This window comes from Aplosporella prunicola, assembly GCF_010093885.1.
Source record: "Aplosporella prunicola CBS 121167 unplaced genomic scaffold K452scaffold_25, whole genome shotgun sequence".
Lineage (NCBI taxonomy): Eukaryota > Fungi > Ascomycota > Dothideomycetes > Botryosphaeriales > Aplosporellaceae > Aplosporella > Aplosporella prunicola.
In genome coordinates this window covers 1-11,617 of record NW_022983553.1, presented here as the reverse complement: position 1 = coordinate 11,617, position 11,617 = coordinate 1, and the positions used below count along the sequence as shown (strand labels likewise).

Genomic DNA, 11,617 nt, shown 5'->3' with positions numbered 1-11,617 from the left:
AGGACCGGCAACGTTTCGACAATACATAGGTAGTCACGGCAGTACATCCTCAAGCATTAAAAAATTCGCTCCAACACGCACAGCGCCCCCTACGACCGGATTACCTTAACAGGCCAAGCGCCACCACACGGGCCGAGAATAATCCGCCCGTATAGGGATCCAGGCGCCGATAAGATTAGGGCCTGGAACTTTTTGTCTCAAGCTCACCACCAACGAGCGCATCACCAGCTAGGTACGCACGCAACCCGGCGCCACACACCACACACCACCACACCACAAACACCGCCACCAGGACAATGGGAGTGCAAAAGCGCACGCGCAAATTCGCCGCCGTCAAGCGCGTCATCGGGCAGCGCGACGCGCGCCTCCAGAAAAACGCCGTCGCCGTGGACGCCAAGCAAGCGGCGCAGAAGAAGCCCGACGTCGTGCGCGAGATCCCGCAGGTCGCGTCGAACCTGTTCTTCCAGTACAACACGGCGCTGGTGCCGCCGTACAGCGTCCTTGTCGATACCGTAAGCCCCCCCCCCCAAACCAAACCAAACCCAGCTAACCCCCACTCTCCCCTCAGAACTTCCTCTCGCACACCGTCCAGCGCAAGCTCGAGCTCCTCCCCGCAATGATGGACTGCCTGTACGCCAAGTGCACGCCTATCATAACCTCGTGCGTCATGGCCGAGCTCGAGAAACTCGGCCAGAAATACCGCATTGCACTGCGCATTGCGCGCGACGAGCGCTGGGAGCGCCTCGAGTGCGACCACAAGGGCGTCTATGCCGATGACTGTATGTGCTTGTTTGCCTGCCTACCTACTTACGTACTTGCGCTGCGCTTCCTTGCGCTGTCCTGCTTGCTCCTACCCATCTTATTTTAGTTTTTGCGCTGTTGGTTTTATGTCGCGGAATTATATGGGCTAACTAACCCTCGCGCGCAAACAGGCATCGTCGACAGAGTCACCAAGCACAAAGTCTACATCGTCGCGACCAACGATCGCGATCTCAAGCGCCGGATTAGAAAGGCAAGTTTTACTATTGCCCCCTAGTAAATTCTCTCTCAAAAGCCATATTACTAACGAGATCTGCCTATCCACAGATCCCCGGTGTGCCCATCATGTCCGTCGCCCGCGGAAAATACGTCATTGAGAGACTTCCCGACGCACCAGAGAAATAAGGAAATTCATTCAGTATGGCACAAGGGCAAGCAAGGGTTTAGACGGATTGGACTTTCGCAAGAGCTATTCCATTTCATATTGAGCACGGTTCTAGTTTACGGCCGTCTTGAAGCTACAGGCGTTGGGGATCTTAAAAAGACGCGGACGGCTTCCGCTCTCTGCAAAGGCGTTGGGGGACGGGACACATACCAAACTACTAAAGTCGATGCGTCGGTGGTTAGCGCAACATGTAAAAAGAAGCAGAAACCCTTGACCCAGTGACCCGCTCAGACGCCGCAGAAATCCTCGCCCCCTCAAACGTCTCCTCCGCTAAAAGGCCGACTGGCTCATCGAGTTCATCATCGTCGCTTCGAAGCCGTCCGGCACCTTCCAGCCATGCATCCTGCAAGCGCGAATGTAGGCTTGGACTGCTTCGCTGGTGCTGTAGTCGCGCATGCGGCCGTAGCCTTGACCGGGCTCCAGACGGGCAGGCTTGGGCTCTGTGCTCGACATGGCGAGGCGAACCTGAAGTAGGACAGACTCAATCGAAGAAACGGCACTCCAGCCGTCGTTGGTAAGAAGCTACAGAGATATCAGTAGACCTGCTCGGCAGATGTATTAACGTGAAGTGCTCACCTGCATGCATAGAGCGCCACCTGCAGTGACGTGGCCGCCTCCACCCTGTAGAAACGTAAGGAACCGAGGACGAATTACACGTACGAATGGCGGAGATATGGGGTAGTCCTTGCTGAAGCGCAACTCGAGGACGATGCTGTTGATACCCTGGGCCTTCATGTCTTGCGTAAGAGGCAAGTGCGGCTCGAAGGAATGCAGCTCGACAATCCATTGGTAAAGATTGTTAGTTTCCATCATGAGCTCCGGGTCAATATACCAGCCCAACTCATGTGCTGGTTCCCGGTTTTGGATGCTTAGGACGCTCTTGAAGTCTTGCTGAAGGCGCTTGGAGGCCGAGATAGAGGCCGCGCTGCCCTCGGGTGGCTTCAACATGGGAAGAGTCATCCGATCCAACTTTCCCGGGACGAAATCGGTTTGCGGTTTTACATTCTCTTTATCCGTATCGGGTTCGGGGACAAGAAGCATAATATCCTCCTCATCAGATGTGATGCTCATATGATCGTCGTCATCGTCGACCATGATCGGATCGAGTACGGTGCCATCAACCTTGACCTTCTTGTATCCCTTGTGTACGGAATGAGAAGTCTGCCTCCGTGCACCTGGAAGAGCGGTGATCGGGATAGCGAGTCTGGAATGATTCGGACCTTTGGGTGTGTAAATTGGATCTTGATCAACCACCTCTCCAAGTACAGATTCAGTGGACGCATTTTGCGTCTCGTACATCACTGAGCCATGATCGCCGGTCCCACGTTGGACGAACAGGTAACGAGTTTGCATCCAGTCTAGGTTGTCCACCACAAGATGGGGTTGATGTGAGACGAATTTTCCCGGCGCGTTGATCAGTTCGTTGAGTGATATGGCATTGACCATATCAAGTTCACTGAGGGGCCATGTACCATTGGACTTTGTGTGCTATACGCTTAGTCAGTACCTCTGATCCGACTTTTAAAAGTCAGCGAGATTTGACCTTACATATGAGTTTCCAGAGTACCCAAGGCTGGTCTGGCAATCCATCGCAAAGTATACTCCGTTTCCATAAGCCCGTCCGTGCGCAATTTGGTTGAAGTTGAAGCTCTCGCGAATAATGGAATGCCAATTGGCCAATGGACTGCCATGCCACGCAAACATGGTTGGATGCTTGAGCTTATGCTGCACCGCCATGCTCTTGACACAGTTGGTGAAGCGGCGCTCCTTTTCCTACAGTAAGTTAGCAAACAAAATCTTAAAAAGTTGTGGTAGTATTCCCGATATAGTTATAAGGTACTCACCGGCGCACCCATAGCGAACTTGAACTGCAACCATCCTGGCATTCCGCCTACTCTCTCATCTATGCTCGACTTAGATCGAGAATCCCGGTCCAGCGGAAATGCTTTCGGCCCGTCAATCTGCATAATACAGGCCCTGTTCGAGGCGATGATCCAGCGGACTATTCCCAGAGCTAACGGACACATGCGGGATGTCCAGTTCTTGAGATCTGCTTGCATGCTGCTTGTTAGGTAGTCTCTCATTTGACTCACACTAGGCAGTAACTCTAAAATGTACTGAATCGTCATGCATTTTTCAGAGTCTGGTAAGCTGTCAAAATCCACGGAGTAGAGAATACAGTCAGCAGGATTGTAGCAGTCGTTTAGGCCCTCCACGTGAGCGGCAGCGTCACTCTGAATGTTGAGTGCCGTCTGCTTCCAGTCTCCCTTGGTTACTACGCTGAGGTTGTTGTTGATGCTGTCTTGGCTCACGCTGGGCACCACTATGATTTGTTCTTTCGAGACGAACACGACCGGGAGGCAAATGCTATCGACTTTGCAGTGGATGACACTGTTTGAGTTTGCGACTTTGATGGCAACCCAGTCACCTGCTGTGAAGCCCAAATCAATAGCCTTGACTTCGGTCCCAAACATCATCTCGCTTCTGACTGGATGGTATTTCATTGGGTGCCGAACTATGTTGTTGAGTGAAGGTTGATTATGCGTAGTTACTGGAACGTTCTGACCGTCCGGATAAGGCTTAAGGACAGAAAGTGGAGGAGCCTTTCCTTTGATGCCCTTGGGGAGACGAGATTGCAGAACCAACTGCTTGGCGCTCACATAGCAAAGGCTGATTAGCAAGTCGATGACCCTTGGTTGGGTGATGATTTCATGCTCGATGCTTGGGCCCAAACCCAGCTGCATGTACTGAAAGAGGCAGAGCTCACCATCGCAGACGTAGGGTTTGATAGCTTCAAGCCCGTCTGGCATTTTGCGATGACACACCAGGCAAAACTCCGTGCAACGAACAAAATGACGCATGAGAAATTGCATGGCAACCAATGGCAAAGATAGCGGAGCTCCAAACCCAGCATCTGAAATGTGATCTGCTGTGACAAGCCTCGGAAGGTCGTGTTTAACGGATTCCAATTGGGTGTACTTCTTGTCTGAAGACATCTGTTCGGTGCGATCTCTCTCCCGTAGGTCGCTGAGAAACTTCATGGCGCCGTCCCAGTGCATTCCCTTTAGTCTGTACTTGAGGAGCATGATAAACTTTTCTTGGAAGAGGTCATCCAGTGCAGAGGATATAAAGAGCTTCCGGAATCTAGTCGAGGATTCACCTTCCTCTGCCATGGCCTTCGCTTTGTTACTGCGAGCCGCAAAAGCCTGGACGATCTCTTTCGGAGACGGTTTATATGAGGAGCCAATGCCTGTGCGAAACTGCCAGGCACCCTGTGCACTGGCTGAGTTGTTGTACGTCTTGACCTCTTCAACTGACACATAGCCACTCGGGTATTGGATGAGTAAAGTCACATATTCTTCTGGCTGAACTTGCCAGGCCTGCATGGCCTCCCCTGAGATGCCAAGCTTGCTCACTCGGCAAGATATCGACAGATAGGAGCTATCACCTTCGAGGAGCGGCCCTAGATGACCCACCCTGAAACCAGCCTTCTTGACAAGAGCGAGGTCGTTGCGCAGGCGACAGCGAGAGGCGCGGTCCAGAGTCTGGTATGTAGGCGAACTTCCGATACGGACATGTCCGGTTTGGAGTACCTCGACGTCGTCGTCGCTAGGAAGATCGAAGTTGGTCGGATCGTCGTCGTCATCATCTTTTAAGTCGCTGCTGTATCCCTCGAGTTCGTCGTCTGAGACGTCAAGGCCTTGCAGAGAATTGACGTCGCCCATCGGCGAATCTCCGTTCTGATCCTTACAAAGTGCGCTTGAAATGGTGCTGAGGAGCTGTAGGATTGGAGTACCTGGTGATAGTTGTTCTTGGATGTGACCCAGTGTTTGGGCTAGTGCAGTTGGCATATCATCCTCAGCCGACAGAAAGAAAGCATGGCTGGAGGGGTAGTCGGCAACATCAGTGACCATGGCAGTGACGAGGTAACCGGAGCCAACGGCTTCGGGCGTGAGAGTAAATGTGACCCATCCGTCATCATCTCCACGGCGGACGGCGGAGATGCCAGTGGGATGGCTGCTAGCCCCGACAGCAGAAGCGAGGTCGGCGTTGAAGGCCTTCCTAGGCATGATGGCGCGCGACAGACAAGGTGTTTAGATGCGAAAGGATACTGTGAAGGACATTTATGTGGTTGGGTGGGGCCAGGTGGCTAGTGTGCTGGTAGAGGGAACCGTGGTCGAGAAGTAGGATCAAGAAGACTCACGACAAAAAGCGAAGGCGGAGGCTCTTTACGAGAGGAGCTGCACGGCGCAATGAGTGAGTGAAGTGAAAGTGAAGTGGACCAGCTGGGCGGTGTTAGTTGGGGTCGGTGTTAGTAGTGAGTAAGTGAAGTGAGTGAGTGAGTGAGTAGATGGTAGGCGGTACTGGAAGGCGCGGGCCGGGGCGACCGATGGAAGCTTCGACGCAGGTCGTGCAAACGAGCACCAGCATTCGGCAGGCAGCCGTGCCGGACCTACCTACCCAGAGAAGGGCGGAGGTGCGTCAGTTACATATACCGACGTGGTAGTCTTGCCTTCCTCCTCCGTGGCGGCCCAAGCTCCCTAGTGCGACCCTTCCCATGGATGTCGGGACATGGGCCACCCACTCGTCTCCTCCGCTTTACACCTCCGCAACATGGCCCAACCAAAGTCCTCGCACGTCGCAGACCCCTCGCTGCTCCCATTCATCCAGCCCGCCTTCGATCCCGCCGACCACCTGAACAACCTCCTTCCATCGCTCGCTTTTCCGTCCTCTCAGTCCAAATCCAACGCCGTCTCGCTGTCCGAGCTCTCCATCCAGACGCAGTCGCTTCTCTCGCAACTAAACGCCCAGACCACTCGCCTTTCCACCGTGCTCACCCAATTGACCGATGACATTCTGCGCAGCGGGGGCAGACTTGCTTACGAGGTCGAGGTGTTGCGAGGGGAGACTGTCGGCCTCTCGGAAGCCTTGACTGACGGTCTGCGCCCGGATGTCGAGAAGTTCGTTCCCAGTGGCTTGACGGCTGCGAAAGCAGAAGGCTCGAACTCGACCCAGGCCGACGGGTCAGCCAAGAGAGAAAGTGCCAACACTGCTGCAGGCGAGGAAGAAAAGGCAACAGATGGCAAGGCCGAAACTACACAAGAAGGCGTCGAACTGCCACCTTACATCACACAATTGCGCACCCTGACGCTTGTGCGATCGCGGCTCGAGAGTGTCATCAAAGTGTTTGGTGAGGCCATGCAGTGGTCGTTGCCGCCCTCGGAGGTGTCTCTGGCCTCCTCGCTTATCTCAGTCTCAGCACCGGAGCCTGGGTCTGAGAGTCACAGTCGAGAAGAGAAAGGACGCGAATTTGCCGAAAAACTGCGCGCGGAGATTGCGGAGCTAGTGACCGGCAGCGACGATGGCTTTGAGACAGCCCAAGCGCGCATACAAGCACTGCGCAATTTGTCGCAGGTATGGAAAGATACGGCGGAGGAGAAGGCGCGCACGAGATTCGTCGATGGGCTTGTGAAGGTGGCAGAAGACAGACAAAGGTCGCTGCAGAATGCGTCGAATCAGCGGCAGAAGCAAGCTGCGACGCAAGCTCCGCGGAAAAGAGAAGACAGCCGCTCTAGACCCCCTGAGAGGAGCGGCGGCTTCCTTGACAACCTCCAAAGGATGCGTGAGACGATATATTTCGACTGAGCGACCCAGAAGAAGCACAGGTCACCATGGACCATCTGCAGTGTGAAATCGATACCGCAGACGATATGCAGCTTATGCTAAGCTTTTGTCTTTCATCTTGGCATATTGGATGTGTGGCTGTAGCTAAGCTATCAATCTGCAAAGATTCGAGGGTCCGATGGCACTATCTGGATCAGCTCTCGGCATGGAGCAGTGCAGCAGACGCCAAGGGCTTATAGATGGATACTGCCAGGCGACGTCTCAGCGGAATGCGGGCCAACAGCCAGTCACGCTGGGTTGTGCCGGTGTCACGTTTGCCTCCAGCACTAGGAAAGGCATTTGGAAAGCTTGTCTGTGAAGTCTGCAGAGAAGGGGAGCATGAAGCAAGGCTGACGGTTGGAACAGCCGAGGTAACGGAAGAGACGGTGGTCAGGGAGCAAGGGCAGGTGCATGGTCTCAGGAGAGGGTCATATGTGTGTATGTAGGCTAGCAGCAAGGAGCCGCGGACCTGTGTCTGGGTCGGGCCGCGGTGGGACGGCGTCAGCAGGCGCACCGGCAGCGCGTGCGCCGATAGAATACTACTAAATATTTGCTCCTGGAGCACACGACTCACGATGCTCAGGACGAGTCGCAGTTGCACGCAATAATGCCGATCTCGGGAACAGGGCTGTTAGTCAGCCCCCAACGGCCCAGCAGATCGCCGCCAAGGGTCTCGGATCTGCTGTCGGGACCGCGACTCGTATCTCTCCACCACGACATTCGGTGCTGACCTCTTTCTCCCGCGTGCGCAGTCACCACTGACCACCCAACTAACATGCTACTCGTCCCTTCCGCCGCTGAATGAGCTTCCCTTCTTCCCCTTCTTTTTCTGCCTACCCCTTTGCCGTCATTCGGCTTTTGACTATAGCTGTACCTACCCGCCTAGTTAGCTCCACATAGCTCCGAGCTCTCTCTCTCTCTTTCTCTCTCTCTCGTCCTTCTCTCTTCCTCTTTCTCACTCTGCCCGTCTCCCAACACTCGCATCACCGTCACCGCAAATCATGTTAGACCCCTTTCCTTTCGCCGCACCCGCCGCGCTGCAAACCGCCGTCCAGCCACTCGCCGACTACTTCTCACTACAGACGCTACCCTTGCACATCCACGAGGTGCTCTTCGCATTCGCGCTCTACCACATCACATACGCGATCCTCTCGCCGACGCTGTCGCGATGGCTGTTCCCGCGCATCTACCCCGCGCTGAACAAGCGCACGCAGCTCAACTGGGACGTGCACGTCGTGTCGCTGGTGCAATCGACGCTGGTGAACGCGCTGGCGCTGTGGGTGTCGGCCGTCGACGACGAGCGCGGCGACATGAACTGGGTCGGGCGCGTGTGGGGCTACACAGGCGCCGGCGGCCTGGTCCAGGGTTTCGCGTGCGGCTACTTCCTCTGGGACCTGTGGATCAGCTTGCGCTATGTGCGCATTTTCGGCGTCGGGCTTCTCGCGCACGCCGTCAGCGCGTTGGCTGTCTTTAGCTTGGGCTTCGTATGTTTCGTCCTGCCTTGCGCATTCTTTATCCCGTCTGGAGAATATTAGACACGGCTAACCAGCACCCTGAAAACAGCGCCCTTTCGTCAACTTCTACGGCCCCACCTTCATCCTCTACGAGCTCTCCTCGCCCTTCCTCAACGTCCACTGGTTCTGTGACAAGTTGAACCTGACGGGCTCCAAAATCCAACTCTACAACGGCTTCCTCCTACTGGGCAGCTTCTTCGGCGCCCGCCTCTGCTGGGGCTCCTACCAATCCTACTCGGTATTCAAGGACGTGTACCGCGCGCTCTCAGCCAGCGACGCCCTCAACGACAGCATCACCAACCTCGACCACAACCTGGCCCTAAACACCGGAATAATGCGCTTTGCGCCCTCGTCGGCGGACGAGCTCGCCATCCCCCTCTGGCTCGCGGCCGTCTACCTCGCCGCCAACCTCACCCTCAACGCCCTGAACTGGTACTGGTTCAGCAAGATGATCGAGACAGTGCGCAAGCGGTTCGCGCCGCCCCTCGGTACCAAGAAAGAGCACGCCGCCCCCGCGGCCATCCTCGACGCCGACGCCAAACCCGCCGTCGCAACCGCCACGGGCTCAGATGCCCTCTTCCCCGCGCAAAAACGTCACACCACCCCACTCCGCCGCGCCAGAGATCCCGTCTTGATCGAAGGCATCGATCTTGACACCGACAATGAGGTCCCGCTCGATGCGTCGCCTGAGGTGTCGCCTGAGGCGGGGCTTGTTGGAGCTGAGATTAAGCAAGAGGTCCTAGTCGCGCGGGGCTTGACGGAGGACGGACGGCGCTCGGTCGAGGTGCAGCAGACGAGGACGAGGACGCTGCGGCCGAGGCGGAGGGGGTAAGGGTAGATGAGTCTGTGTGTAGATACGTACGTACGTATGTTGACGTGAGCGTGTTTGTGTGTTTCGGGAGGAGTTGTTGGGTTGCGTTGGTTTGGACTGCGTTTTGTAGATGCGTGCAGCACCGTTAGGCCATGATGATGATTGCGCGAACCGTCGCGAATGGTTTATGGTTGTAACTAGGTACCTATTCCATTCATATTGTGAGATTGACGACGACGACGGCGACGAGTAAAAGTGTTCTGCGCCTTTATCCTTTCCCCGTTCTTCAGACAATTATTAACAGAAACAATTATTGTGAGGTGCTAACACCTAAGGTACTTCGTCGCGAGACAAGTCCAAAGTCCGTCACCGTCACGACCGACAGCCAGACGCACGGGCCACAAGCGCGCCGGAGCACCGACGTGCCCGACTCGCAGCTGGCACCTAGCCAGAGCTTCCCACCTCATCAGCAAGCAAGCACCCACGCACCCCAAGCCATCAGCATCCCTCTTCCGGCGCCACGACCTCGCACGCCCGGCCTCAGCATCAACCGCTCCACGGCCCTGAACCTTCTCCACTACCGTCACCATGTCTGGTACGTAAGGACCTGTGTTTGGGAGGTGAGAGAGAGCTTCCAGAGCTAATGTGCGAATGCAGGCAGCGCGGGCTACGATAGACATATCACCATCTTCTCGGATCAGGGGAGGCTTTACCAAGTCGGTATGTCGCGTTCTTCTCCCCCCCCAATCGATGTCGCGCACGGCGGCGCTGGCTCGACGGACGAGCCGCCTCCGACGGCTACTTCCTCCGTCTACCTCCGTCAGCTTCTTTCGTCGGCCTCCTCCGTCAGCTTTCTTAGCCGGCCTCCTTCGTCGGCCGCGGTGGCCGTGCCTGCTCAACGACAACGGGTGAATTTGGGCTGATGGACATGTTTCCTCGTGTGCAGAGTATGCGTTCAAGGCGATCACGGCAGCAAACATCACGTCGGTAGGCGTGCGGGGCAAGAACTGTGCGGTTGTGCTGTCGCAGAAGAAGGTTCCCGTAAGTAGTAGTGGTGCAGCTGCAATCGACCACCGACCCCCCCCCCCCAGCAAGCTGGACTCCGTTCTCTGACACTCTTTTATTTGGTTGTCTAGGACAAGCTCATCGATCCCGCCTCCGTGTCGTACGTCTTCAAGCTCTCGTCGTCCGTCGGCTGCGTCATGACGGGGTCGATTGCCGACGCGCGTGCGTCGGTTGTTAGGGCGCAGGGCGAGGCTGCCGAGTTCAGGTACAAGTACGGCTACGAGATGCCGTGCGACGTGCTGGCGAAGCGGATAGCGAACATCAGCCAGGTGTACACACAGAGAGTGAGTGGTTGTCGTGGAGCAGTCGCGGATGGATGAACGCGTGGCGGTTAGCACGCACGCATAGTCTGTCTGCCTGGCGAACAAGCAAGCACTAACAAAACCTGCTCTCCAGGCATACATGCGCCCGCTCGGCGTCGCCACGACGCTCATCTCGCTCGACTCGGAGTACGGCCCCCAGCTCTACAAGTGCGACCCCGCGGGCTACTACATCGGATACAAGGCGACGGCGTCCGGGCCCAAGACGCAGGAGGCGCTGAACTTCCTCGAGAAGAAGCTCAAGAACAAGGACCACGCCGAGGGCGAATGGCAGGACGTGGTCGAGCTGGGCATCCAGACGCTGAGCCAGGTGCTGAGCGTCGACTTCAAGAAGGGCGAGCTCGAGATTGGCATTGTGGGCGGCCCGCGCGCCGACGGCAACGAGGGCGCCAACGCCGAGTTCAGGGTCCTGACTGAGGACGAGATCGACGAGCGGTTACAGGCGATTGCGGACAAGGACTGAGTGGGTGGAATGATGCGGTCATTGTCTACGCTGGGGGTTAGGACATCTGACCTAAAGACGTAATGTCAGGCTTTGCATGAGCGGTGGGTGGGTTGTTATGTATGACTGAACAACAACGAACACCATACCAATGGAGCCCGATAGCCTGGCAAGCAAGCAAGTGAAGCAAGACATGAACTCAACTAACCACACGACCAACACGTCCAATTGACCAATGAATCAACTAATCAATCAATCAATCAATCAATAAAATCGCAACCAAAAGCCAGATCCGAACTTACTAACCAAGGCCCGACCCGGGCCAATACTACCAGCAAAAGAAGGCGCACAGCACACACAACACCTTATCGTAGTAGCAAAGCCTGCACCGCCTTAGCGCGGCCGTAAGGCTAGGCTCCATCACAATAGCGTCCACGCCCACCAGACGCAAATTCTCTCACCGGTGGTCAAAGCGCAGACTTGGCACAGCGTCTAAACTATGGCTTCAAACCCCAGTACCGAATCACGTGTACGACGCCAGTCAACGTCTACTCTACCAAGCACAACTAGAATCACCCGGTCCCAATCAGCTGCTCC

General features: G+C 55.9%; 5 protein-coding genes across 5 annotated transcripts; 4 read left to right on the top strand and 1 right to left on the bottom strand.

Moving 5' to 3' along the window:
• The first annotated feature begins 200 nt into the window (after positions 1-200).
• On the top strand, positions 201-1,461 carry K452DRAFT_291001 (uncharacterized protein). The gene is made up of 4 exons (XM_033541095.1): positions 201-512; positions 569-779; positions 933-1,012; positions 1,087-1,461. Exons 1-4 carry the CDS (start codon positions 297-299, stop codon positions 1,162-1,164), a joined length of 585 nt encoding a protein of 194 aa, XP_033393675.1. The 5' UTR covers positions 201-296; the 3' UTR covers positions 1,165-1,461.
• A 13-nt stretch (positions 1,462-1,474) lies between these two features.
• K452DRAFT_301349 (uncharacterized protein) lies at positions 1,475-5,274 on the bottom strand (the record flags this gene model as incomplete). Its single annotated transcript, XM_033542432.1, has 4 exons — positions 1,475-1,726; positions 1,781-2,692; positions 2,753-2,977; positions 3,049-5,274. The coding sequence occupies 4 exons, from the start codon at positions 5,272-5,274 to the stop codon at positions 1,475-1,477; spliced, it is 3,615 nt and encodes a 1,204-aa protein (XP_033393674.1).
• A 544-nt stretch (positions 5,275-5,818) lies between these two features.
• K452DRAFT_234884 (uncharacterized protein) lies at positions 5,819-6,850 on the top strand (the record flags this gene model as incomplete). Its single annotated transcript, XM_033537390.1, has 1 exon — positions 5,819-6,850. One exon carries the CDS (start codon positions 5,819-5,821, stop codon positions 6,848-6,850), a length of 1,032 nt encoding a protein of 343 aa, XP_033393673.1.
• A 955-nt stretch (positions 6,851-7,805) lies between these two features.
• Positions 7,806-9,264, top strand: K452DRAFT_290996 (uncharacterized protein). Its single transcript, XM_033541094.1, has 2 exons — positions 7,806-8,352; positions 8,432-9,264. Exons 1-2 carry the CDS (start codon positions 7,870-7,872, stop codon positions 9,212-9,214), a joined length of 1,266 nt encoding a protein of 421 aa, XP_033393672.1. The 5' UTR covers positions 7,806-7,869; the 3' UTR covers positions 9,215-9,264.
• A 388-nt stretch (positions 9,265-9,652) lies between these two features.
• Positions 9,653-11,232, top strand: K452DRAFT_290995 (uncharacterized protein). Its single transcript, XM_033541093.1, has 5 exons — positions 9,653-9,788; positions 9,851-9,913; positions 10,140-10,234; positions 10,330-10,542; positions 10,655-11,232. The coding sequence occupies exons 1-5, from the start codon at positions 9,782-9,784 to the stop codon at positions 11,039-11,041; spliced, it is 765 nt and encodes a 254-aa protein (XP_033393671.1). The 5' UTR covers positions 9,653-9,781; the 3' UTR covers positions 11,042-11,232.
• Positions 11,233-11,617: the final 385 nt, after the last annotated feature.